This window comes from Meriones unguiculatus, chromosome 8 (genome assembly GCF_030254825.1).
Source record: "Meriones unguiculatus strain TT.TT164.6M chromosome 8, Bangor_MerUng_6.1, whole genome shotgun sequence".
NCBI lineage: Eukaryota > Metazoa > Chordata > Mammalia > Rodentia > Muridae > Meriones > Meriones unguiculatus.
In genome coordinates this window covers 61903943-61931325 of record NC_083356.1, presented here as the reverse complement: position 1 = coordinate 61931325, position 27383 = coordinate 61903943, and the positions used below count along the sequence as shown (strand labels likewise).

Sequence of the window (27383 nt, the reverse complement as noted above, 5' to 3'; positions counted from 1 at the left end):
TAAAAGTTAATTATTATAATAAATTTAAATGTCTTCAGTTTTTTTCATTAAAAGTTTTTCATACATTTTGATTATATGCTTTTCCTGACTCCAGCTGGTCCCATATTGTCCCCATCTCACTATTCACCCAAGTTCATGTTCTCTCTCTCTCTTCTCAAAAGACAAAACCAAAAGCCAAAAATAAAATCAAACAAACCATCCAATAGAAAAACAAAAACAAAAACCCAGTAAGACAAGACAAGACAAAACCCGTGGCTTCTCTGTCGTGTTGTCTAGCTGCTCCTGTCCTGGAGCGTGGGTGACATACTCAGAGTCACTTCATTGCGGGAAACTAGTTTCCTTCTCTCACAGCAGGTATAAATTGCAAATAACTTCTTGCCAAGGGACAGCATGTTCGGCTCCTCTTCTCCGTCCTAGGTTTTGTCTGTTATGAACTTGTGCAGGTTTTGTGTGCACTGTCACAGTCGCTGTGAGTTCATATGTCTGTCAGCCCCTTTGGGAAGAGAGGCCTCATCCACACCTCTGGATCTTACAATCTCCCTCTTCTACATAGATGTCTGAGCCCTGAGTGGAGAGGGGTGATAGGGGCTAAGTGCTCTAATGTCTCTCACGCTGGGCACATTGTCCAGCTCAGGGTCTCTTTGTTAATTACCATCAGCTGCAAGAAGAAGTTGTCTGATGAGGGCTTGGTAGCGCACGGACCTCAGGGTATGTTGTTGGTAGTTTTATTGCTATATTCCTCTAGTACAGTGGCTGTCTACCTTTCTGATGTGGAGGGGCCCTTTAATACAGTGTTTCATGTTGGAGTGACCCCACCCATAAAATTTGTTGCTGCTTCATAACTGTATTGTTTTGCTACTGTTGTGAATTGTAATATGAATATCTGATATGCAGGATATCTGATATGCAACTCCTGGGAAAGGGTCATTATATCCCTAAAAGGGTCATGGCCCACAGGTTGAGAAGTACTACTTTAACACCATAATTGAAGTAGTTTTTTTTTTTTTTTCCTTCCCTAGTGTTCATGTGTTCTTAACTGGTATTTATATGTTTGTTCATAGACTCCTTTACAAATATTTAGTAGATGTCTTGGCTGGTAGTCTGAATGCTCTGAATGATGAGCCATGGGTCTATTGCTTACAGCGCACCTTTTTTGGGGGGGCATTTTTAATGCTGTATACTAACTTGTGGGGTCCCTCATCATGTCTGCCTTACATTGTCTCTTTCAGTGCTTTCAGTAAAACAGTCCTGCTATTGGTCAGATAATGGCTACTAGTAAGTCAGGCTGTCATCCTGAGATAAGGCAAGTGTAGAAACTGTTGAGTACAGAATTATGAATAAAATAAACAGTGGATTTCCAGGAATTTCCTCAGTACTCTATTATTATTATTATTAGCCATTGTGCTGACACAAGCCTAAGGAATTGGTTGGCAAAATTAAGGGCAGGAAGGACAAAACCAAGGATGCAGCCAGTAGGCTTTTCTCCTTTAGTATCGAGGGCGATAGTGTTCTTTTCTGCTCTCAGGCTGGCCTGTGTGCCACACAGAGTTAAAGCAAGCAAACAAACACAAGCAGGGAATTGGCACCAAAACTTTCAATGAAGATAAACTTTCTTATTTCAGAAATTCTTCAGTAATCCAGTAATTTCAGTTTTTACCAATTTGTCACATGAATTTAGCGTCATGGTCAAACATTTGTCTACTTTATAGTAATCAGTCTGAGACACCTGCCTCATTTTCTACCTTTCTTCTTATGACTAGCATAAGCAGTCTTTCTTTAACTTAGATATAGAATGTACCCACTTTATCTACTCAAGGGCATAGTTCCTACAACCATCTATAATTCTTAAAATATGGGATTGGGTAGGAAATATTTAAGCACTTACAAAAGATTGGTAGTAGACTTCAGTTTTTCAAGGTAAATTGTATGAAGACTGAATAATATCAATAATCTTCATAATATTAATCCCAGCTTCATATCCTTTCTTTAAATGAAAAACGAAAACCTAAACCAACCAACCAAACAAACAAACCCCTCCAAATATAATTTTTCCACTCATATGCTTATGTGTATGGGGCCCTGCCCAGTAGTCTGATCTTCCTACCTGAATCTTTTCATGTGCAGAATATCATTCATATCTACTTGTTTAATAATGCTTCCTTGGGCTTTCTGCGGATAAAATTTAACTTGGAAATAAAGCTAAATAAATAAAGCAAAACAAGGCAAAAACAAACAAAACAACAGTAGCTCCTCCTTGCTCATAGCTGTAATCTTGACTGCTTCGGTACTGGACAGGGAGCTGGAGCTGCTGAGTTCACGAGTGCTCCAGCCTTATGGTATCCAGAAGACACTGTTTCACTCTGCTCATCTGTGATCTCCTAAGATGCCCAATGGGCCTTGAAGGAGGGAGTAGCGTATGTATGCTCCATTGACGCTGAGCACGCAGCAGAAACAGTCTCTGCACTTTACCAGTTGCTAGTTCCTGTGTCAACTACAAACCACCACACAAAGAAGCTTCTCTGATGAGTTCAGAGAGCACTTTCTCACCATGTTTGGCAAAGTAGTACCAGTACATTCACTTCTAGAGCCTAGAAATTTTTCTGCCATGGGTTCTTGACTAGAGTTACAACCTCAAGCACACATTTTCTCTTGGGGAACGGGGTTTAAACCTAGTTAGAAAGGACTTGGCTATGTCCATAGCCATTGTTTGCATCCACGACCATATCATGCTCATCATTTTAGCTTACAGGGTTCACAGCTGCCCACGCCTGCTGGTGACCCCTGCTCCCTGACTGTCAGTTCTGCAGAGCACTCTGTAGAACTATCAAAGCTAGCCGGCATTCTAGCTAGTACTAACTTGATTTCTCCATGTGCTGTGACCAGTGTGCTATGTTTTCTGTTTTAATCTTGTGTAATCATTTTTAACTTTGGGAATTCTGGAGAATAAATTGAATGAATTAGTCTTGTGCATATCCAGATTTAAAACATAACAAGTTTACTATATAATAGATTGTTCTTGTCCTAAGACTTGGAATGCTAAAATTAATTTAGAATTGTATAGATTTCCTTAGTAATTTTGAACATTCTAGTTTTTTTTCCCACAGTAAGACAGTAAAAAATAAATGGTATAGAGAACCAAGCTTATTATTATCTATAATCCACCATTTTTTCTGTTTGAGATATATATCCAGTAGTTGCTTATACATATGTGATACATTTAGGGAGATTGAGGAACTTGGAACTCCGTGTGGGATGAAAGTCTTTCGAGGGTGGTTTGAAGGTTATCTGTAGAGTTGTTCTTACTGTGCTTACCTAATTACACAGTGCCTGAACTGGAAAATTAAACTTTAGTGTGATTTCCCCTCCCTACTGCTGCAGCAACCCTTTGCATTTGCTCTGTTTTCATTTCCTTTTTCTTTTAATATATTTACGTGTAGACATTTTTTGTCCATTTCTTAAATATTGTTTTCCTTATTAGAATTATGTATGTTTTCCTTATTAGAAAAATGTATGACAGCTTTTTTTATAGACTCAAAGTGGTAGTAATACAGAGTATAGGGAGTCTACTTTTGAAGCAAAACAACTGTTATTTCTGTGACATATACACGTGTATGTAAAATGTGTGCGAGTTATTTGACACAATTGAAAACCTTGACATATAGTTGGTGCTTTAGTGTTTTACTTTTTCAGAAAATTGTGTGATTTGGGATCTGTGTTTATGACAAGGACTTAAATTAGTCTTTTACTCATTTTTGCAACATCTTGTCTTTTATAAATTCTGGGGACACTTAAAAGCTGTAACATCAACTTATGGGTCATTTGAGAGCTTCTGTAGGAAGCTGCTGGAAGAACACGACATGGGAGTTGTGTGTAAGTGTTAAAGGCATGTGCCACTAGGGCTGCTCTCATCTACCTTTTAAAGACTCACATGCATACAATTCAGCTGAACAGCTCTTCCTCCTCTTCTCAAGCTGTTGCTCAGTTAGCATTCTGTCTGAGGAATTTTGAAGACTGACTGCTTGCTTTACCTTCTTAATGATTCTTACATAGTTCTACACTGGCCACTGCAGCTTTGTAGACAGACCACGACAATGGGCAGGAAAGATAACAGAAGACACATCCTAGCAGTGGACCACAGTTAAGGTCTAAGTCTCTCTTTCCCACTTGCCCTCAGCCAGGGGCAGACAAGCTGTTTGTTACTTTTTATACATATTGAATTGAATGTCTTATATAAATGACAAAGTTAAAAATTTATTCTATGTTCCGTAATGTGCAACTTAATTTGAAAATAGAAGGCTGTAGTGTTAAAATTTATTCTTATATTTTATGTAGATAACTTCTATCATAGAAACTAGTTGATGTTCTTTTTAGAAGAAATAAAGTATCAAACATGGGAGTGACTATGATTAAAGTATGCTGCATACATGCTTGAAAATTTCACAATGAAACCTATTATTTTATACAACAATAAAGCGAAAAAAAAAAAATTGTGTGTATCTACAACAGTATGCTCTGACTATTCATATAAACAGTGAGATAATTACTAGAATGAAGCAAAAACATATTCTGGTGTTTTAAGATACATTTTTTTGTAACCTGTCTCATGCTGTATCTAAATTTGTACTCATGGAATAAAATTACCTATGGGGAATAAAGAACCTCCATTCTTTTTTTTATGATATATGACTTTTTAAATTCATTTTTTAAATATATATATATTATTCTTTATTAATTACACTTTATTCACTTTGTATCCCCCCTGTGGTTCCCTCCCTCCTTCTGTTCCAATCCCTCCCTTCCTCCACCCTCTGCACGCATGGCTGTCCCCAAGTCCACTGATAGGGGAGGACTTCTTTTCCTTCCTTCTGAGCTTAGTCAATTAGGTCTCATCAGGAGTGGCTGCAGTGTCTTCTTCTGTGGCCTGGTAATGCTGCTTCCCCCTCAGGGGGAGGTAATTAAAGAGCAGGCCAATCAGTTCCTGTCAGAGATAGTCCCTGTTCCTATTACAATGGAACCCACTTGGATACTGAACTGCCATGGGCTACATCTGTGCAGGGGTCTTAGGTTATCTCCATGCATGGTCCTTGGTTGGAGTATCAGTCTCAGGAAAGACCCCTGTGCTCAGATTTTTTGGTTCTGTTGCTCTCCTTGTGAAGTTCCTGTCCACTCCAGATCTTACTATTTCCCACTTCTTTCCTAAGATTCCTTGCACTCTGCCCAAAGGTTGCCCATAAGTCTCAGCATCTGCATTGATAGTCTGCAGGGCAGAGCCTTTCAGAGGTGGCAGGCTCCTGACTTACTCCCTCTTTTCTCCTTCTTCTGATGTCCATCCTCTTTGCCTTTCTGGATAGGGATTGAGCATTTTAGCCAGAGTCCTCCCTCTTGATTAGTTTCTTCAGGTGTAAAGATTTTAGTAGGTTTATCCTATCTTATATGTAGAGGAATGGATGCACAAATTGTGGTGTATCTACACAATGGAATATTACTCAGCAATAAAAAACAAGGAAATCATGAAATTTGTAGGTAAATTGTGGAAACTGGAAAAGATCATCCTGAGTGGGCTATCCCAGAAGCAGAAAGACGCACACGGTATATACTCACTCATATAGACATATAATATAGCATTCTTTTTTTTTTAATAATGTAACAGGTGGAAAAATTGCTTGAAAAGGAATTATAGATAAGAGCACTTTAGGCCAATATTATTATAGATGTCATTTTTCTTATATTTTGATGAAATATGTTTTAGTTGTGCAATAACTATTGTTATTTTCACGTAATAACAAAGTTCAGTCAATATTATTTCCTGATGAATTTAGGTAAGCTTGGGAATTACTAGGTGGCAAAGTGCCTTTGGAAATCACTTTGCAATCTCAGTGGAGTCTCTGGAGGCTCAAGGCTGTAAACATTCCTTACATTGTGTTTGGAAAATGTAACTCAAGCCATTGAACTGGATCTGCTTCACTTCAGATGGATTCTTGAGATTGTGGTGTTGCTACTAATGGTTTCCTTGTTGGTTATGGTTGGAGCTAGCAGTGGTAACATTGGACATACATGGTTATCATTTCTGAATACTCACTGTCTTCCTTCGAGGTAGATTTTTTAAAAAAATTAATTATTTCTTTATTATAATTTATTCACTTTGTTTCTCACTGTAGCCCCCTCCATTGTCTCTTCCTAGTCCAACCCACCTTCCCTCTTCTCTCCCAGTGTCGCTCCCCTAGTCCACTGATAGGGGAGGATCACCGTCCCTTCTATCAGACCCTAGCCTGTAAGGTCTCAAAAGGGCTAGCTGCATCCTCTTCCTCTGTGGCCTGGCAAGGCTGTACCCACCAGGGGGAGGTGATCAAAGAACCTGAGTTTATGTCAGAGACAGCCTCTGATCCCCTAACTAGGGAACACACTTGGATGCTGAGCAGCCTATGGCTTCCTCTGAGCAGAGGGTTTAGGTCCTCTCCATTCATGGTCGTTGGTTGGAGTATCGGTTTCTGCAGGACTCCGTGGGCCCAGAATTTTGGCTCTGTTGGTCTCCTTGTGAAGTTCCTGTCCCCTCCAGGTCTTTTTATTGCCCTCTATTTCCATAAAGTTTCCTGAATTCTGCCCAAAGTTTGGCTATGAGTCTCAGCCTCTCCTTTGATACCCTGGTGGGCAGAGACCTAGGTAGATTCTTTAGGTATTACTTTGAATGCTCTCATTTGAGAAGTGATATTTGGTTGGCCTCAATAGCTGTATTCTTGCATTCTGTGAAAAAAAGTATATGCTCATGTTGCTGAAAGCTTTAAGGAAATTAATATCGTTAAACATATATATATATACATACATACATACATATAACATATATAGATATGAGAGTTATGCATACAGCTGTATATTTTAAGAAATGAAAAGCTCTGTTAGCACTTCTAGATTTTTGGCATGACTTCACATATTTATGTCATCACAATTTCTGTAATCCATTAGCTGTGGTTAGATACAAGCTTAGTTATTTGCAGGTAAAAAGTATTTCAATAGAAACATTTAACACTTTTGTTTACATTCATTTATTTCTATGTGTTTGTATATATATATATATATATATATGTTGTTCATGTGTGAGTACAGATGTGTACATGCCACGGTTTGTGAATGACGGTCACAGGACAATTTTATCCAAGTTGTCAGGCTTCACACTTTGCCTTTTCTCTTTGAGCCATTCCATTGGCCCTACTTTGTTACTCTTAAAAATTAAAAGTGAGCTAGATGTTATGGCTCATGCTTTTGTTTTCTACTTAGGAGACTAAGGCAGCAAGATACTATATTTTGGGCCATCCTGGGCTTTTATGTAGTGAGCCTAGGTTATGAGTTTTGCCTTTGTTATGGGCTGGGATCCTGTCTAAGAAAAGCAAAGTAGTAGAGCTGGTGACATGGCTCAGTGGGTAAGGACGTTTGCGGCCAAGCTTGATGACTCCAGTTCAGTCACTGGACACCACACAGTGAGATGAGAGAACTGACTTCTTCAGGTCCTCTTCTATGAGTTCATAGTTGTAAGCGTACATACACATGTAAAAGAAAAATTAAAGCTAAACATACACATCTTTAAAATAACATAATCTAACTACGTCTTGAGTAATGGTGCCTCATAGATAAGAAACTTTCCCAAATTTTGACTCTTTCATTTTGAGTTTATGCTAGTTTTCTTAACATTTAACTAGCATCCAATGGGTGTTTATAAACCAAAACATGTAAGTGACCTTCAGTTTGTACTTCTGATATTTTTGAAGATAATATATAAAAGTTAGGGTCAAGTTTGGTTTTCTTCTTATTTAAATGTTTCATAATAACAATTAAGTTCCATTATTATAGGATTTCAGAATTCTGTTGTTGAAAAGGGCTACTGTTGCTAACGGGCACTCCTTGCTAGACAGAAGGAAATTAGAAAGGCGGTATAGATTTACTTAAGATACACTTACAGGCCCGTTCTTTTTTTAATTTTTTTAATATTTTTTTATTATTAATTACACTTTTCATTTACAGGCCCGTTCTTAAGGCTTAATAATTACATTGTAATCAAAGGGTTGTTTGTACGAACTCTTGAGAGTTTGCCTTTTCCTGAAGGAAAAAAATGTTATATCCTGAGGTAATTTTAACGTTTTGGTTTTTATTGTTCTGTTTTTGTTTACTGTTTTAAACACTTTTCAAGTCTTTGATACTTATCACTAATATCACTAAATATTCCTCAAAAATGTTATACCAATGTAGGCTCCTACTAACAAGTATAGTAGACCATTGCCTATTTTATGATCACCTGGTCAATATTTTGCCCATTTAATAGGTAAAAATACCTTGTTTTTATTTTTGTAATTATTTTTATTGCCCATGGATTGAACTTTAGGTGTTGATGGCATTTTCATGTCTTTACTTCAGTTGTCTTTGCTTTCAAATATTTCTAAGTATTTCTGAATCTATTGAAACTCTTACTGACCCTGGTTTTGCAGCGAAAGAGAAACTAAGGCCACCTCCTCATCATTGTCATGCTAACTCCCAGTTCTCCTGGATAAGATATAGAGAAGGTTCCATTCCTAGTTATAAGCCATTTCTTATTTATGTTTTCTGGAAAAGGGTAATTATAAGTATTATCTGCTACTGCCATCTGATGGATAGGACAATGTAGATATATGAAAAAACTATAAATGTTTTTGATGAATAAATGTGATAAAAATTATACCTGATGTAACTGTTAAATTTTTTATCAGTAATTGTGTCTGTAAGTTGTTTATAGTGAGATTTATAAATACTATGTATTATAGAGTATAAAATATATTATGCATATTACATATTTTGATTAAATAATAGCTCCAGGAGATGAATGACAGTGCTAGTTTTGACTTAAAATAATCATATAAATATATGATAAATATATAAAATAAGCATCCTGAAGGATTATAGCTAATGATTCAGCTAGTGCTTAAACTCCAGCTCTTTAACTATAGATTCTGTACTTTCTGTTCTCCTGTTGCTTGGTAACTTGCAATATAGTAAAAACTTGAGGCAAATATCTTTAGCATTCTTTGCAACACCTGAGACCACGGCAGTTACAAAATCCATTAAATAACAGTGTTTTTGTTTACAAACATTAGTAGTTCTTCTCTTTGCAAATTTTATGACATGATATGGTACCATGTGGTAAGTTGAAAACAAGCAAGGAAAGAGTGTGTGTGTGTGTGTGTGTGTGTGTGTGTGTGTGTGTGTATCAGAAAATCAAGGCTTTTTGTGACGTTCTATCCCATTAATGGATGTAACTAAATAAATTAATAATTTAATAAAATGCAAATATCTATTATTCAACAAATGTTTATTGAACACTGAATCTGACTTGTCACTCTGCTAAATGACTAAAACTGAATACAAGACACAATTTAATGGAGTTAGGAATGAAACTTACTCAACTTTTTCAGGTAACTATATGGATTTTACTTTCTCTAGTACTGCAGAAACTAAGTGAGGTCATAAGGAGTGGAGGGTACACTCTAAATCAGAACTCTTCCTGTGCTATGTGACTCCCTGAGAATTAGTAAGGAGAAGTGAATGGCTACAATGAGGAGATAGGTTTGGAGGTTCTACTAAGGGATGTTGAGGTTGGAAGTGCCAGGTCAGGAGGCTCAGTGTTATGTGTGTTGTATAGAGAGAGTATGATACTGATCTCTGAGTTGCTATCCTAAGATTACTTTCAGTGATATCTCTGATGCTTAAGTCATTTTGCAAACTCTTATTATGGCCTCCCTTTGGATCTAGTTTTGAGACACAGAAGAAACAATTTTAAACAATAAAACATTTTGTTCTGTAGTCACATAAATTAGCAGACTTGTTTCAAAAGGTCTTTGATTATTTATAATTTTCTTTATCACAGACAATGCTAGCCATGAGATTAAGTAAAAAATAAGAATCTTAAAAATATATGCTTCAGCTAGGTGTGGTGACACACTCCTGTAATCCCTGCACTCAGGGAGGCAGAGGCTGGTGGATCTCTGGGAGTTCAAGGCCAGCCTGGTCTACAAAAATGAGTCCACAGAAACCAAGGCTATGAAACCCTGTCTTGAAAATGTGTGTGTGTCTTGTGTGTGTGCACGCTCATGTGCTTCTATTTGTAAAAAGGTGATTATTTTAAGGTGAAAATGATCAACTTATGAACAGAGGCCTAAAAACGCAAAGCAAGTAGGGTTTCTTCTGATGGAGATTAATGGAAGAAAGACACTTAAAGTTACCATGTTTAAAATTTGGAGATGTGGTTAGGTCTCAGGGTAATGTTTTTTTTCTGCTCATCAGTAGAGAGTTGCTTGTTTATAGTAAGTTTTGCATGTGTGCTAATAACTGTGCAAATATATAGAAAACAGGCGGGAACACATGAAATGGACAAAACAAAGACTCATCTCAAATACGTTTTTATAATCTTTGCTAAAACTCTAGTTTCCATTCTGTGTAAAATAGTAGCATATATATTATTTTCTAGATAATGAAAATATGTAGAAGCCCCTTACAACTGAAAATAAACTTTATGAATGGCCATGTGTGTACTTGGCAAATAGATTGATTGTCACCCATAAAATATGCAATAATGACATCAAAATAAGGGCATTCTTAGTTTAGGTCAAACCTGTGAGTGGACATCTTAGATTAATGGCCCCATATGTAGAATGACCTAGAATTTTATCTGAGACAGAGTTAATTGTAGAAGATGGATACACATAGGAGGGTGTTCCAAGATCATTGTTAGAACCTTCAAGAAAGAGCCTCTTACCAAAATGCTGTGACTACCATGACTGAAATAATGATGCTTTAAGAATGATTGATAAAGTATATGGTCATGATTACTTATTTTTAATTTATGGGAAAATTTTATGTAATATGTACCATTTAGTTGGACTTTAATTGAGATGGTAAAATATTTTAATAATTACATAACCCACCATATAGTCACTATATATGGCCTTTAGAAAGAGACCAGAATGAACATTATTCACATTTTCCACGTTTTCCAAATGTACCACACCAAAGAAGGATAGCATTAGAGCTGTAGGTGGTGGAAGCCTGTTGTCTGTCATATTTTTATTTCTTCGTGATGCTGAAAGGAGAACAGAGCACTTATTTTTAGTGTTTCGGTCCTATGCAGTAGCTTGAAAAGATACATTCTGTGTCTGGAGTCATTCATTTTTCAGAAAAGAGAAAGAGGCTGGAAAAAAATGCACAATTTCTTTTCCTTCCGAGTAGCAGCATTGAGAAGACACCTTGTCCCATTTTTATTACTTTGAGGTTTTATTGCTGGCAGCCAGATGTGCAGAAACTCCTGACGACAGCATGTATTCATTGCGTGCATTTAATAGGCTTAGAGAAATGTGAGTAGAAACATGAAAGCAGCTCGGCCTCACACTTGAGCTGGGAATGCCCCAAAAGCTTACTGCTGTTTAGAGTTCTTGCTACAGTCAGGAGAAAGCCGAAAGCTGCACGAGTGCTGAGTCTTCTACGACTGACTTAGGAGAATAATGACTGTACAATTAGCTACCAACCTCTGCTCGTCTAAGCACTGCTTTTACAGAGCTCAGGAGAAATATGGAACTTGATTGGCATGTTTTTATTTGATGGTGTCTGCAAATAGATGACTTTTAAAGACAGGTGGTAAGGAAAAATAGGAGGATAAAAGGAAAGAAAATGCAATTTGAGACATTGCGCCAGGTCTGCAATTCTGTTTTATCTCATTTCCATGGGGTTTTTTCATCCCCACCAAATATTTTACAGAATGAGCTTTTTGGACAAACGCTGAACAATGCAAGGTGAGTAAAGCTAAATTATATTTTTTCTAATATTATTTCAGAGTAGTAATCTTGGATGTCTATGACATTGTTTGCCTTGGGGCATTAGAAAAATATGGGTGCTATTTTTTTAAACAAACATAGCATGTAACTTAGCATTTAAAGTTTGATTTTTAAGAAGGAAAAATCTCTTTATTTTTAGTGCATATAAGACATATTAAATGTAAGTAGATTGACCTCTGAAACATAATACAGATATCAGGCTCTTTCACCGTCTCTTTCCTAATAAATAAAATGATTAACTTAAAATGCCTGACAGTTGTTTTTCCTGAAATCACAATAGTGATTGCATTGCATATATAAGCATGGGACTATATAATCATGTGTGATTTGTTGGAAAATGTGAATTAGCAATCATGCATGTTCTTGTAAAACATGCAGAAGAGAATTTCTGGACTAGACATTTCTCTATGCAGGGAAGATCAATAAAGCTCTTAAATAAGCTGTGCTGTGGAACTGCAGGCTCTGTGTTAGGTCGGCTACTTTAGGAGGGTTCTTGTGAATCTGTATTGCCCTTTCAACTGAATTGTTTTTTTTTTTTTTGGTTTTTTTTGTTTTTTTTTTTGGCATGGTGAAGGTTGTGTTATGAACATATGTTCTGGTTGGTCTGTCTGGCTTATACTAAAAGGAATTCCGAAGAGGAGAGCTTTAAAATGCAGTTTTATCACTAGGTTCTTTCCTCATTTAGGGTTGTTCAGCTTTTGAGAATCTCTCCTGTTTTATTTCAGTAACTGAAAAAAAACCAAATACCCCATTTAAGCAAATATACATGGGGAAGGACTGAGGCAGATACTCTTGTAGCACAAAAATGCCCTGAAATTTTCTAGAAATGGACAGGGGACTAATAGTGCTTAGAATATTGAATGGTTTTGTTGCTCTGCTCCTTTTAGGATCGTGAATACTGTGAGGCAGCCTATTTTAAGATGAAAAATTATCCTCATTATACAATATGTATCTTAATATAGCAAGTAAAAAGGAGACCCTTAACATTTATTGTCATATAAAAATTTTTTTGTGGTACCAATACATTTATGACCTTTTTCTATATAGAGATTTTTTTTTCTTAGTGAATGGACTATTTTTTCAATTTTTACTTTCAGATTAATCTAAGGAGTGTGTGAAGTGCTGGGCTATTCTGTAATAGGCTCTTTATATTTTAAGATATTATTTTCTTACTTAGCAACATATCTCTTTAATTTATTGTAAAATTATGTCTATTTGTTATCTTAAAAATAGCATGTGGCTTTCTCCAAATCTCCATGGTCAAGCTGCCAGAGTTTTAGAATGAGCACTCACCTTTGTTTTTATTTGTTTCTCTGACATGAAGAGTTTCTGTGCGCCTTGGCACATGCAACTGTAGGAGCTATGTTCTGGTAGCATAGTGAGGCACAGGCTTTAAGGAAGTGTTGGCAGGGCATCCCTGTTACTCTGCTATTGCTCTGGCCTTATATTTGTTTTGTTGTTGACATGTTTATAATTTCCATGCCCTTATTAAATTCTGGTATTTTATTTTGGTAAAATTAAACAGTAAGTTTTGAAATTTCTAATGCTTTCATAAACCAGTCTTGTTTAATCTTTTCTGAATATACTAATAAGTAATGAATTTATTCTGCTTTAGAAAACAAATCATGCCTTTATATATTCTTAATATCTTATTCTTAAAATAATGTGATGTTATTTTATAAATCGCTGTACTAATCTTCAGAAATAATCAGCTACTTGATATATTTTTATGATCAAGTAAAACTTTGTGCAAATATTCATTTTGGAAGTAGAGAGAGTGTAAAATAAGAATGCGAATTCCCAATTTATGTTAACACATTTAAAATTTTGGGTTATATTTTGTGTTTAGATTAGATAAATGAATCATTGAAGTTTTTTTTTTTTAAATATTCTGCTTAAATTCTCTTTAAAAAGGAATACTAGTGCCTGGACAAGAACAAAACCCCATATATAATTAAAATTTTTTTCTTCAAAACTTGATGGTCACCAGGAGATGCAGCTCACAGTGGAGTCTTTTCTCTGGCCCGAGTGCCGGTGGGTGGAGGTTCTCAGTTATAGAATTCACTTCAGTTTTGATTGTTATGCTTATTATGTAGTAAGGTTTTGTTTAGATTAGTTGGATGGAATAGTCAATATTCATGCTGAGATATTAGTTATGATCCTTGGAGAAGTACATGGTAGATTTGGCCAAGTAATTTTACCCTGAGTTGCTTTTTAGGAGAAAGTAGTAGAGTAGTATCCATCACTTGTGGAAAATCCATTATTTAAAGGGTACTCTATCAAGCTCTTTTGAAATTAAGTCTTTTCTTAGGTAACCAATCATATTTTCAAGTGTGTAACTGAACTTTATCAGGCTTTAGTGGCAGGGAAGTTGATTTCTATGCCATATTGGCAATAAAAGGTGGAAGGCTGAAACTCTTTTAATGTGCTCTGTCGTTGCCAAGTTCAACTTGTCAAAGAAGGAAAGATTGTGTGTATGCCAATACTATTGTGCACATTGTAAATCATTGAACTAGAGATTAATATGGATTGATAAACTATTTTATTAGTTTATGGCTCAAAGATCTTTACTAACGAAATTATTAGCCTGTTTAGTCTAGTTTTTGTTTGGCTACCCTACAGTGTGACCATTATGTTTCAGCCTTTAGAGGAGGAATGACATGCTCTGCTGTTCTGCAGCTCCCGCGCAACAGCCAGTGATCCAGCCGGGAGACAGAAGGTGCCCGGGTCCTAGTAAATCCATCTGATAGGTTTTCATGAAATGCTACTTTAAATTCTTGTTGTCGAGTCTCATTGTAAGCTTATTTTCTCTCAAATTTAGTTATTTAGGCAGGATACACAGCTGATTACCTATTATCACCAGTACACAAGTCCTCAAGCACTGAATTCGTCATGAAATCTAATTTTTAATTTTTGTCATCCTGGCTTTGGAAGCAAGGTTGTATATGTTTGGATTCTCTGCAGAGGACACCCAATGAGTTAATACCTGCTTTGGGCAGCAATCAAATGAACATAATAACAATGGCTTGTTTGCAATAAAATTTATATAGGAGTTTACTTGATATGCTTTATATTATTCTCTGCTTTTAGCTTTGTCATACAGTGAAGAAATCTATATTTTCTTTTAGATGCGGTTATTTTTTGGTCATTAAATGTGTGACACAGAGGGATACCATAAAACTGGAGTTTATTCAGAAAATATGCTATAAATATTTTTCTCTTCCTTGTACAAGATGGACCATGGGATATGCAGAATTTCATTCTTAAAACAATATTTCAAAAACAAAAACAAAAACCACTTGGGTAAGGACTTGTTTTTATTGGAATTTCTGGTAATAAGGACAGGAACTTCATGGTCTGCTTTGCCTGGAGTAGACTGAACTTATGCCTACTGTCATCATGATTAGAATTACTGTTACTTTTCTCTCTCAGAAGTGTTGATTTGGTAGTAAATAATAGGACCACCACTTATCAAAAATAAATTATAAATATCAATTTAACTAATGTAAGCACATTATTTCTTTTGAAACATTACAACAATTCCAAGCATCAATATTTTATATACAATGCATGATTTTAGAAAATAAATGTTTATTTAGGCTGGTAGTACTTTTGGTCAGAAGTGCTTAATCCTTTACAGACCATTTACTATTGCTTTGGTTTATTATGAAGCCACTAATTTGTGTTCCTAAATTTTGGCACAAGCACTTGTTATTCATGCCTGCACACTAATGATTACTGTGACATCGAGAGAGCAGCTTTCCTTTCAGAGCTGAACGATACAGTCTGCAGTGTGTACAGTGTTTGGGTTTGGCATGATCACATCGTAATGACTTTCCACTTCAGCAGTGTACTTTCTGGATTGTCTATGTTAGGAGGCATGAAGAATTAAATTCGTCATGAAATCTATTTGATCCTGGCTTTCAAAGCAAAATAAAATATGTTTAGATTCCAGAAACTATATGTCTATTATAGCTTGTACTGCATTGAGTTATCAGTTGACACAATTTATGTACATGGTTAAACTTTATTAAGTATGTATGTAATTGTTATTATAGTCATCGATGATTATCTGTTTGATTTCTGAGAAGAATGACTTGATGCAGATATGCACATCACTAACATTTTTTCTAGAATATTTATTATGGTTCTTGATTGTATATCATAATTAATATAGATGCTTAATAATTATACTGGTTGTATTTAAGTTATTTCTTCAATGACCTAACTTTTAAAAAGCAGCTGCTTTTGGTGATAACTGATAAGTTAATACTCATTATAATTTTTCTCATCAACTTTCATATGATGATAAACAATATTCAAGATTAATCTAAATATTAGCAACCTTACAGATATTGGTACTATTTATTGCATAGTAAGTAAAACACTTGTTTCTTGTCTGCTGTAGTTTTTGGATGTCTGTCTGTCCAGTTGTAAATTACCCACAAAAGTTTATGCCCTCAAGTAGGTCAGTCCTTGAAGGCATATATAATTTGAATTTTGATTCGGAAGTTTGTGAACTTTTACATTTTCCTCAAACTTGGGTGAGCATTTCCTAAAGGGACCTTGTAGTTCCAGTGATATTTAATGTGAACACTCTATACTTTTGCTCAGTGATTCTAAGGCCACACTTTTATAGAGGGGGCACTTTCTTAAGAGTGTAACTTGAACCGTCTACTTTAGAAATGAAGCACAAGAATTATGTTGAGGTATAAAAAATAGGCAGCCTTGTCTTGTCTCTGATTTCAGTGGGATTGATTTAAGTTTCTTTCCGTTTGGTTTGATGTTGGCTATAGGATTGCAGTATATTGCCTTTACTATGTTTAGGTATGTCCCTTGTATACCTGATCTCTCCAAGACTTTAAACCTGAAAGGGTGTTGGATTTTGTCAAATGCTTTTTTGGCATCTAAGGAGATGGTCATGTGTGTGTGTGTTTTTTATTTCAGTTTGTTTATTTGGTAGATTACATTGATGGATTTCCATATGTTGAACCACCCTTGCATGCCTGGGATGAAGCCTACTTGGTCATGATAGATGATATTTTTGATGTGTTTTTAGATTCGGTTTGCGAGTATTTTAACATCAATGTTTATAAGGGAGATTGGTCTGAAATTTTCTTTCTTTGTTAGGTCTTTGTGTGGTTTAGGTATCAAGGTGTCTGTGGCCTCAAAGAATGAGTTTGGTAATGTTCCTTCTGTTTCTATTTTGTGGAGTTTTGATTTGAAGAATATTGGTAATAGCTTTTCTATGAAGGTCTGGTAGAATTCTGCACTGAAACCTTCTGGCCCTGGTCTTTTTTAGGTTTGGAGACTTTTGATGACTACTTCTATTTCTGTAGGGGATATAGGACTAGTTAATTTGTATACCTGATCTTGATTCAACATTGGTAAGTGGAATCTATCAAGAAAATTATCCATTTCCTGTAGATTTTTTGGCAGGACTCTAGGGAGGATGCTTAATTCTCATTCAGAAAGGCAGATAGAATAGACACCAGAATCACTTGAAGAGGAGTAACAGGATGGGAGTCTACTATAGATGTCCTCTGAAACACTCCACCCAACAGGGATCGAAGCAGGTGCTCAGACTCATGGGCAACTTTGGGCAGAGCTTAGGGAGTCTTATGGAATAGTAGGGGGATAGAAGGACCTGGAGGGGACAGGAGTTCCATGAGAAGATGAACAGAGGCAACAAATCAGGGCCCAGGGTTCCTGCAGAGACAGATGCACCAACCCTGCAGAGACAGATGCACCAACCAAGGGCCATGGACAGAGAGAGGACCTAGACCCGCTGCTCAAATGTAGCCCATAGGCAGCTTAGTCTCCATGTTGGTTCCCTAGTAAGGGGACCAGGGGCTGTCTCTGACATGGTCTCTGGTGCCTGCTCTTTGATCACTTTCCTCTTGTCAGCCCACAGAAGAAGAGGATCCAGGCCGTCCTGATGAGACTTGATAAGTTGGGGTCAGTTGGTAGTTGAGGAGGACTGCACCTTTCTGAGGACTAGGGGAAGGGGAGGATAGGGGGAGAGGGGAAGGGTGGGACCAGGAGGAGACAAGGGACGGAGTTATAATTAGGATGTAAGGTAATAAATTAGAAAACAATTAAATTAAAAAAAAAAGTGCATGCCTGTAATCCAAATACTCTTGGAGGCAGAAAAGGAAAGGAAAAAGGAAAGGAAAGGAAAGGAAAAAGGAAAGGAAAGGAAAAAGGAAAGGAAAGGAAAGGAAGGAAGGAAGGAATTAAGGAAGGAAGGAAGGAAGGAACAGTTTGAAATTTTTCTAGTCCATCACTGTTATATTACTTCTGAGCAAACTCAAGGCGTAGAATTACTTATATTCATGTAAACTGTTTCATCTTTTGTATGACCTTGGAAATATTAGAGATGTAATTAGTGGAAAATGCCAATGAGAGCTTCTATATTTAAATAAAGATTGATTTGTCCTTGACTTTCTGTTGCATATTGTAGTTTTGTGGCTGGGTAGTGTTGACTGACATTCCTCCTTAGGCTCTTCAACTTATAGGTTGGTACATGCCTACTAGTAAAACCAACATATATGTTGTTGTAAAAGACCACATTTATATGATTGCAATTAAACATTACGTATATTACATTCGCATGTTTTCCATCAATGCTGCATACCATTCCATTTTATGAACACACTGAGCTCTTACATAAATCTTAGTTTGGACAGATAGGTTTACAATTCTCTAAAACTGTAATTTGTAGATTGTAGAAAATTTATATAGTTAGCTTTATAATGATAGACCATTTTATAAAATGGTTGTACATGATAAGCTTCCACTGACATTGTTTGAGTTTCTGTACTTTCACATGCTGTCTTAATTACTTTACACATTTCTGTAATAAATTACTTTGACAAAAGCCACTTAATGGAGGGTTTCACTTGGCTAATACTTGAGTTGTTCTGTGGTCTGTCCTGGTGGGGAAGGAGTGGTGAGGAGAGCAGAAGCCACCAGGTCACATTGTGTCTGCTTTAGGAAGCTGAGAAAGAGCAGGATCACAGGCCAGCTGCAGAGCATCAGGCTCGCCCTTAGACAAGTATTTCATCCAACTTGACCCTAACTTTTTTTTTTTTTTTAAGATTTATTCATTTATTATGTATACAGTGTTCAGCCTGCATGTGAACCTGCAGGTCAGAAGAAGGCACCAGACCTCATTAAAGGTGGTTGTGAGCCACCATGTAGTTGCTGGGAATTGAAGTCAGGACCTTTGGAAAGCAGCCAGTGCTCTTACTCTCAGAGCCATCTCTCCAGCCCTTGACTCCAACTTTTAAAGATTCTGCAAACAGGACTGCCAACTGTGGACTAAGAGTTCAAAAACAGAAGTCAGTGAGGGACATTTTACATTCAAACCACAGAGTGCTTTCGACACACTGGACAATCGCATTTGTTATTCAGTGGGGCATTTATTATTATCACTGTTACCATTATCATTTTGATTTTGAAGGAGCCGATCCTTCACGATATTAGTTATGCTAAGTTTGGTCATTTTAATGAGTTTTTAAAGGCATTTTCTTTTGATGCATTTGTTTCTATTTGCCAATGGCCAACCCTGTGAGCAGCTCTTGACATGCACATTGTCCATTTGTATCAGCTTCTTTGTGGGGTATTTGTGGGGTATGTGCCCTCTTCTTTCTTGCAGTTTTTGTTTTCTGTGGGCTTTAAAAAATATTTGTCAAATCCTAAATCAGAAACTATATTCGGTTTATCTTTTATTACATTGAAGCTGAGATTTTCAGATTTTTGTTTCTATAATGTGAGTGGTGGGGGTGATTTTAATGTTTTTCTGTAGTCAGTTGTTGGAAAGACATAAGGCCATGTCTCCGATTGAATCGATTTGAGTAAAGCCAACATCTAGATAAGATCATTGTATAATGTAGTTCTATTCTGAAGTACTTTTTTTGTTCTGTCTGTTTATTTGTATGTTTTATTTGCCACTCTAGTCTGTATAGTACACTGGAAGCAGGAAGTATGTCTTGTACTTCGATTCTTTTCATAAGTTGTCATCTTTATCCATGTGTGTCTCTACTCAGCCCCCTACATTCCCCTGTCTTACGCTGCTGTTCAGACCTCTTCCCCCACACTTTGTCTATTTCCACGTCATATATCTCTCTATGTTATTTAGGTCTAGATTCCTCCTATAAGAGGAAACTGGTAATTTTTTTTCTCAATCTGGGTTATCTTAATTAACACGATGACCCCATGTTTCATGGATTTACATAAAAATACTATAATTTCATTTTTTTCTGATGAAATGAAATACCATTGTATAGCTATATCATATTTTCATTTATTATGTCATCCTTAAAATGAATATGTGTGAATGTGTGCACAGGTATGGCAGCATGTGTTGGAGGTCAGAGACAAACTTTGGGTATTGGTTTGTTCACCTTGTTTGAGACAGCATCTTCTGTTGTTTGTTACAGTGTATTCCAGCTTGGCTGTACTGTGCGCTTCCAGGAATTCTCCTGTGTCTACTTCCCATTTGAGAGCAGAAACTCTAGGGTTGCAGATAGGCTGCTTTTGTGTAGGTTACAGGGATTCAAAATCAGGTCCTTAGGTTAGAGTAGCAACTGTTGCAGCTAATAAACTGTCTCCCCGGCCAATACCATGCTTTCTTTCCTCCTCGGCTACTGAGCGCCATGGAAGGCAGATCCCACAGGCTGGCTGTTGTGAGTTGTGTGCAGTGAACTTAGTTATACAAGTATCTGTATGGTACGCTGACATTATTTCAAGTATTCCTAGAGGTGGTATTGTTGAATAGTTACCCTTTTAGGATATCACATGTGTGTGTTGTGTGTGGATGTCCATGTGGAGGCGATAAGCTGATGCTGTGTTTCTTTCTCAATTGTAAGATAGTCTGCTTTTGGACCTGGACATTCTGATTTGATTACACTGGCTAGCCTGCTGGTATCCTCCTGCTTTTGAATCCCACAGCATCAAGCATTTAACTGAGTCAGCCAACTCTCTACCATTGATCTTTCTGAATAAATTTTGGTCCCAAGTTGAGATAGGGATCTAGTTTTATTATTTTACATGTAGATATCCAGTTTCCCTGGCATCATTTGTTGAAGTGGTTTTAGTACTTGTGATGTGTGGTTTTGGAAGCTTTATTGAAAATCAGGTTGTTATAGCTTTGTGGGTTTATTTCTGTGTCTCTTGTTCTGATGATACCTCTGTCTTTGTGCTTGCTCCATATTGTTTTTCTTACTAAAACATTGTAACATAATTTGAAATCAGATATTGTTATACTTCCAGTATTACTCTTACTGTGAAGTAGTCTTGATCTTATATCTGTTTACCCTACACAATTAACTTAGTACTTGTAAGAGTTGTTTTATAGATTGTTTGTATTTTGTGCATAAAACCACCAAAAAATGGAGATCATTTTAGTTTTTAGTCAATATTTATGTCCCCCTCATCTTAAAACAAGTAATAATTATTAAAAACAAAGTGTTGTTAAAAACAAGGAAATCATGAAATTTGCAGGCAAATGGGGGGGAATCTAGAAAAGATCATCCTGAGTAGGTATCCCAGAAGCAGAAAGACATACATGGTATATACTTAGTTATAAGTGGATACTAGACCTATAATATAGGATAAACATACTAAAATCTGCACACCTAAAGAAGCTCAAGAAGGAGGACCCTGGGTAATATGACCAATCCTCATTCAGAAAGGCAAATGGGATAGACATTGGAAGAAGGAGAAAACAGGAAACATGAGACCTGATAAGCTAGGGTCAGTTGGAAGGGATGGAGGATCTCCCCTATTAGTGGACTTGGAGAGGGGCATGGGAGGAGATGAACGAGGCAGGTTGGGATTGGGAGGGAATGGGAGAGGGGGCTTCATCTGGGATTCAAAGTGAATAAACTATAATTAATATAAAAATTAAAATTAAAAAAATAAAACAAACAAAAACCAATGTGTTGAAACATTTGCAGTAAATCCAATAATTGCAGTCTTGCCCCTACATTTGACTAATATTTTTGAAGATTTGCTAAAAATATAAACACTATGAATTGACTCCTACCAGGTATTACAGTGAGTTTCTGAAACTGTCAAGTCAGAATGAATAAATACTAAAACCGTCCATTTCTGTATGTTGCTGACTAACCATGGGGATTCATTGAAGAACTGTAATCCATTGCACTATTGGCTGGTATACAAAGTGAATAAACTGTAATAAATTAAAAAATTAAAAATCCAAACAAAAGTTGTGAAAGTGTTCTAGTTTAGTACCAACTTTTTAAAAATTATGAGTAAGTTTCCATTTGTGAAAATTTTTTCCCGTGGCTGTTGAATTCTAGTTCACTTTAGTCTGTTAGTAATGTGAATTATATTAGTTTTATTTTTAGTTATATCAACATTGCATTTCTGGGTAAAATTCCACTTGATAATAGTATTTTATTTATTATGACCATTGCTTGACATTTTCTCTGATTTTGATAAGCATTGCTTACATCTGTGTTTATGAAAGATCCTTTTTATTGAATGAAGCATCTTTTGCAAGTTGTCCCATTAAGGTTATCTACATAATCAGGCCTTATTTTAAAAAATAATTTTAATACTATTTGACTTTTTAAAAAATAATTCTTTTATTTTTGTGTTTGAGTGTTTTGCCTACATGTATCTATGTACCTAGCGCCTCTGGAAGCCAGAAGAAATGGTGTTGGGCGGCTGGGAACTAGAGTTAAGGATGGTTGTGACCCACCGTATGCGTATTCGAGTCCCTGCTGGAACAGTGAGTCCTTTCAGCCACTGAACTACCTCCTTCTCCAGCCTGACAGTCTGCTTTTACAGAGGCTGTCATCTTCAGATGGAATGTTGCGCTTGAACATAGATCTGTATTATTTAGATACTTTTTTTTCCGTTTTAAAAGTTGGGTGGGCGTTGGGTGCAGTGGTGCATGCCTGTAATTTCAGTGCTTGGCGAGGAACAGGCAGGAGATCTCAGAGTTGGAGGCCAGTGTGGTCTACAGATTGAGTCCAGACAGTCAAGGTTACACAGAGAAATCCTGTGTTGCAAACAAAACAAAAAAAGTTGGGCAACTATGTTTTAGAAATTTTTTTTTTTTATCTATTTCTTATTATTTTGTTGGTTGTACTTTTGTAAACTTCTTTGTTTGTGTCATTGAATGTAAAACAAACCATTTATATGTATGTTATATATAAATCCATTTACTCTTTCCTTTGACATTCTAGACTTCATTTTTCTGTTCTATGTAGTATATGTTTTTATGATAGTTCCAAATTTTCCTTTTAGAGGACTTTTGCTAGTCTTTTGTAGCTATTCACATATTTCTCATTTCAATAGTTTCTCTTTTTGAACTCAACATGGAGAACTTCTTAGTATTTCTTGAAATTTAGATTACTTCTCTATTCTTCTTATATAAAAAAATTTAGGACCCATTCCTTGTGGTGATTTTTACTGTATGTAGAGTGCTGTGTGGACGGATATTTTATTTTCAAAATGAAGTTCTGTTGCTGAAGTAGTCTTCATATTCCTAATGGAATTAGGAACGAGATGTGGCACTTTATTGCTATTTTGTAGCCAGTGCTTTTTCTTGACTGTTTTCAAAGTTTGTTGTTAATCCCTTGTTTGTCGTAGTTTTCTTTTGACATCCTTATACATGGTTTTTATTGTGCTTACAGTGTTTGGATTTGTGGATACATTTCCTCTAATTTGATGATCTTTTTGGCTACTATGCAAACATTTATCTTTGATTTTCTCTTTTATCAATCTTTGATTGTCTAGTTACTTGTATTTTAGAGCTTTTGTAGATTATCTTACAGGTTTGTATAATTTTTCAGTTGAATAAATGGTGTTTATTTTTAATTAATTAATTAATTAATTAATTAATTAATTAATTCTTTTTACATCCCAAACATAGCCCCCTCCCTTCTCTCTTGGTCCAACCCTCCTTCCCTCTTCCCAGTATCCCCCCTCCCATCTCCCTCAGAAAAGGGGAACCTTCCACATACCCATCCCAGTACATTAAGTTTTATCAGGACTGAGTGCATTATTTACCAAGGTGCCCTAGCAAGGCAGCCCTGCCAGGGGCAAATGATTGAAAAGCATGTAAGTGAATCTTTGTCAGAGACAGTCCCCGCTGTCTTCGGTCCTTTATTAGGGAATCCACATGAAGAGTAAGCTGTCCATTGTGTACATATGTGTAGGGGGCTAGGTCTAATTCATAGAAGGTTCTTGGTTGGTGTTTCAGTCCCCCTGGGCCCAGGTTAGTTGGCTCTGTTGGTTTTCTTGTGGAGATCCTGTTCCCTCTAGATCTTTGTGTCTTTCCCCCACCCTCCACTGCACTCAGCCCAGTGTTGGACAGTGAGTCTGAGCACCTGTTTAGATCTGCTGCTCGGTGGAGCCTCTCCAAAGACAGCTATGCTAAGCTCATGTCTACAAGCATAGCATTGTGTCATTAATGGTGTCTGGGATTGGCTCTCTCCCATGATGTGGCCACGCAGTGGTTGGACCGTTCCTCAGTCTCCACTCTATCTTTATCCTTGTACATCTTGTAGGCAGGGTAAATTTTTCTGCCAGAGTTTTAGTGGATGGGTTGGTGCTCCCCTCCCTCTATATGGAGTCCTGTCTGGTTAGAGGTGACCTCTTCAGTCTCCTTGTCCCCGGCTAGTAGGGGTCTCCACTAGAGTCACCCTCACATTATCCCAGAAGCCTACTCTGTGTAGGTCTGCAGCTTGTCTCAGAGATGCCCAAGCCATGGTTTTTCTTCTCTATGCATGCCCTCTATCCTTCTTGCCCCATTTCCCAATTTTGTTGTTCTTTTCTTTTTTTTTTTTATTGAAAAATAGCTTTTTTTTCATACAGTATATTCCTGTTATGGTTTTCCTTCCCCCAAATCCTCAAAGATTTTCTCCACCTTCTCACTCACCCAACTTCACACCTTACTGTCTTTTTAGATTGAGTTATTTTACCTATTTTTTAATGATTAACAGAATAAAAAGCTTAGTGAATCTTTAATTTCAGATAAAATTTCATTTTTCCTAAAATTACCATTTTCATTCTTTTTAATAATTATTATTTCTTTTGCAAAATTTATCTTTTTACTCCTTATGAGCCCCTAACCTTTATTTCCTTGAACACTGATGGTGTAGTCACTTGAAACATCTTTTTCTGCTAATTTTAATATTCAGGGGTTATATCTCAGTCAGTTTTAGTGGTGACTTTTAATGTATTACTTATCTTTTGAATTGTATTTTGTACATATAGAATTGCATTTTGGACATGAAAATATGATTTCTGTTTTCTGGGAGTATGCTTCAATGTAGGATGCTGAGCTTTACCACAAACTGTGTTTTCTTTAAAGTAATGGTAGCTGAAATGTGATTGTTTTAATTTTATCTGTCTTGTAAACATATGTCTCAGTAGATAGAATGAAAAGTGCAAGAATACTTGTTCATTGGATTCTAATGAGATGTGCTTCTGACACCATGTTTGTCCTTTCTTCTTTCCTTCCTTCCTTCCCTTTTTCTTTTCCTTCTTTCTTCTCTTTTTTTTTCTTAATTTTTGAGTCAGGTTCTCAAAAATCCAGACTGGTTTAAACTCTATGTGCAGCTGAGTATGGGTTGGATGCCATATTGACCAGGGCTTTGTACACCATCAGCAAACACACTATTATCTGTACTATATCCCCAGCCCTTCAAAAGTATTTTGTACAGGGAGTTTTAAAGGAAATTTCGTGATGTTTATAATTAGAATGAGTAGGCTAAACACAAAAGTCTAGTTTTTAGAACAATGTATGTGCTAAAAATATGACAACTATCTGTAATTATGAACTCTTACAAATTTTTTGCATTCCCACTTCATGTCTTTTGCAATCTATCTTTTAAAAATCTGTCTTTTAAAGAAATTTATTGGTGTTTTTTTTTATCTGAATATAACTTTTGTGTATTCTTCTGTGGTGATTATAAGAATAGGACACGCTGCATGTTCTAGAGAAACTGAACAGCTTGTTCTAAGAACTGTTTATACAAAGTGTAAATCTGAAGATGAAAATACACTAGAAACTTGAAGCAGTGTGTGCTTTAAAGAATATTATCATAGTTCTCATGAAGCACATGCAGCAAAAGAACTGCTGTGTCTATTCTTTGCTGTTGGCATTGTAACAACGTCTGGAGGCTCAGCTTCAGTCAAGTGAAGTGCTACAGTTTTATTATATAATGGAAACATTATTTAGAATTCTTTATTTGCTTATGCATCTTATCATTTTTCTACTTAGTTTTTCATGTTGATTAGTGCAAAGATTATTCCATAAAATATTGCAAAAATATTATTGATTCTTTTTTATTTTATAACAACAGATTACTACAAATTTAATGAGCTAGGCATTTATTCATTGTCTTGCAGTTTTATAATCAGAAGCCCAGTTAGACTCAGCTAATTCAAAGGACAGAGTAGCCATCTGAAAGCTTCTGGGAAGAAGTTCTTTTTAGCGTCCTTCAGATAGTTAGGAGTATTTAGCTATTTGCAGGGGTCAAATGAAGTTCCTGTCTCTTGAGGGATGCTGGACGCAAGAGTGTTTCTTAGCTTTAGAGGTCTCTTGTATTAGTGAATTTATAGTTCCCTTCTTTTTCAAAATCATTAATGAATGGCACATCCAGTCCTCATATTTGGGATATTTTTTATTTCTTTTTCTGCTACTAACAAGAAAATATTTTGTACTGTTAATTAATTCTGTGATTGAGTTGGGCTAACTCAAGTAATGTTTCATTTGATGAACGGAGAGTCTGTCGGTTAGTAATCTTAAAATACATATTAAATTTTATTCACATGACACAGTGCAGTCATAAATATGATGCCATATTGAATGATATGATTTTGGGTTGAAACTTAGAATGGGAGGTAAAACATTTCAGAATTTTCCTGCCAAACAGCAGAAGAAATATTTAAATTGAAATCAAATACATTGGTAACATAATGTAAGTAAGTACTAACTAGATGCTTAGACTAATGGATTATAATATTATCTTTAATCCCAATTCTGTATGTTTATATTCAACAATTATAGAGCTATAGGTGAGGCTTGTTTTGGAGTTTTTTTTTTTTAATTCCTTTTTGTATTCTGGATAACAATCCTTTACAGAGATTTCTTTGTTATTATTTTTTATTATGTTTACCTTAACTTACCAATTTTAAATTAGTAGGTTATACTTTTATATACTAATTTTCAGTATAAATGTCTGATTTGATTAGGATCTTGTAGGAAAAATTTTGTATTTTCATTAAACTTTTTTTTTTTTTTCCCCAAAACAGAGTTTCTTTAGGTAACTTTTGCCATCCTGGAGCTCAATCTGTAGACCAGACTGGCCTCAAAGTCTTGCTGGGATTACAGGTGTGCACTCTCACCACCTGGCTAAACTTCTAATTAAAATTACTCCTTCACCTCATATGTGCTATTTCAACTATTATAGAAATTGACTACTTAGAAGAGACTTCAAAGTATAACTTTTTGAAAATGTGTCCTTTTAAATTCATATATGCTACTTATTA

At 36.1% G+C, this 27383-nt stretch overlaps 1 protein-coding gene across 42 annotated transcripts in view; it reads left to right on the top strand.

Annotated features, from left to right (window-relative positions):
* Positions 1-27383, top strand: part of Rims2 (regulating synaptic membrane exocytosis 2) — a 522675-nt gene that overhangs the window by 190886 nt on the left and 304406 nt on the right. For 3 of the 42 annotated variants that reach the window (XM_060389548.1, XM_060389549.1, XM_060389556.1), the window contains exon 1: positions 11050-11804. The exons of 27 other annotated variants lie outside the window; for them this stretch is intronic. In XM_060389548.1, coding sequence (XP_060245531.1) covers positions 11683-11804 — 122 coding nt within the window. In that variant the 5' untranslated portion in view covers positions 11050-11682. Of the gene's footprint in view, positions 1-11032; positions 11805-27383 lie in introns of those variants that run through there. 12 more of the 42 variants (XM_060389558.1, XM_060389554.1, XM_060389551.1 and 9 more) reach the window with 10 other exon arrangements.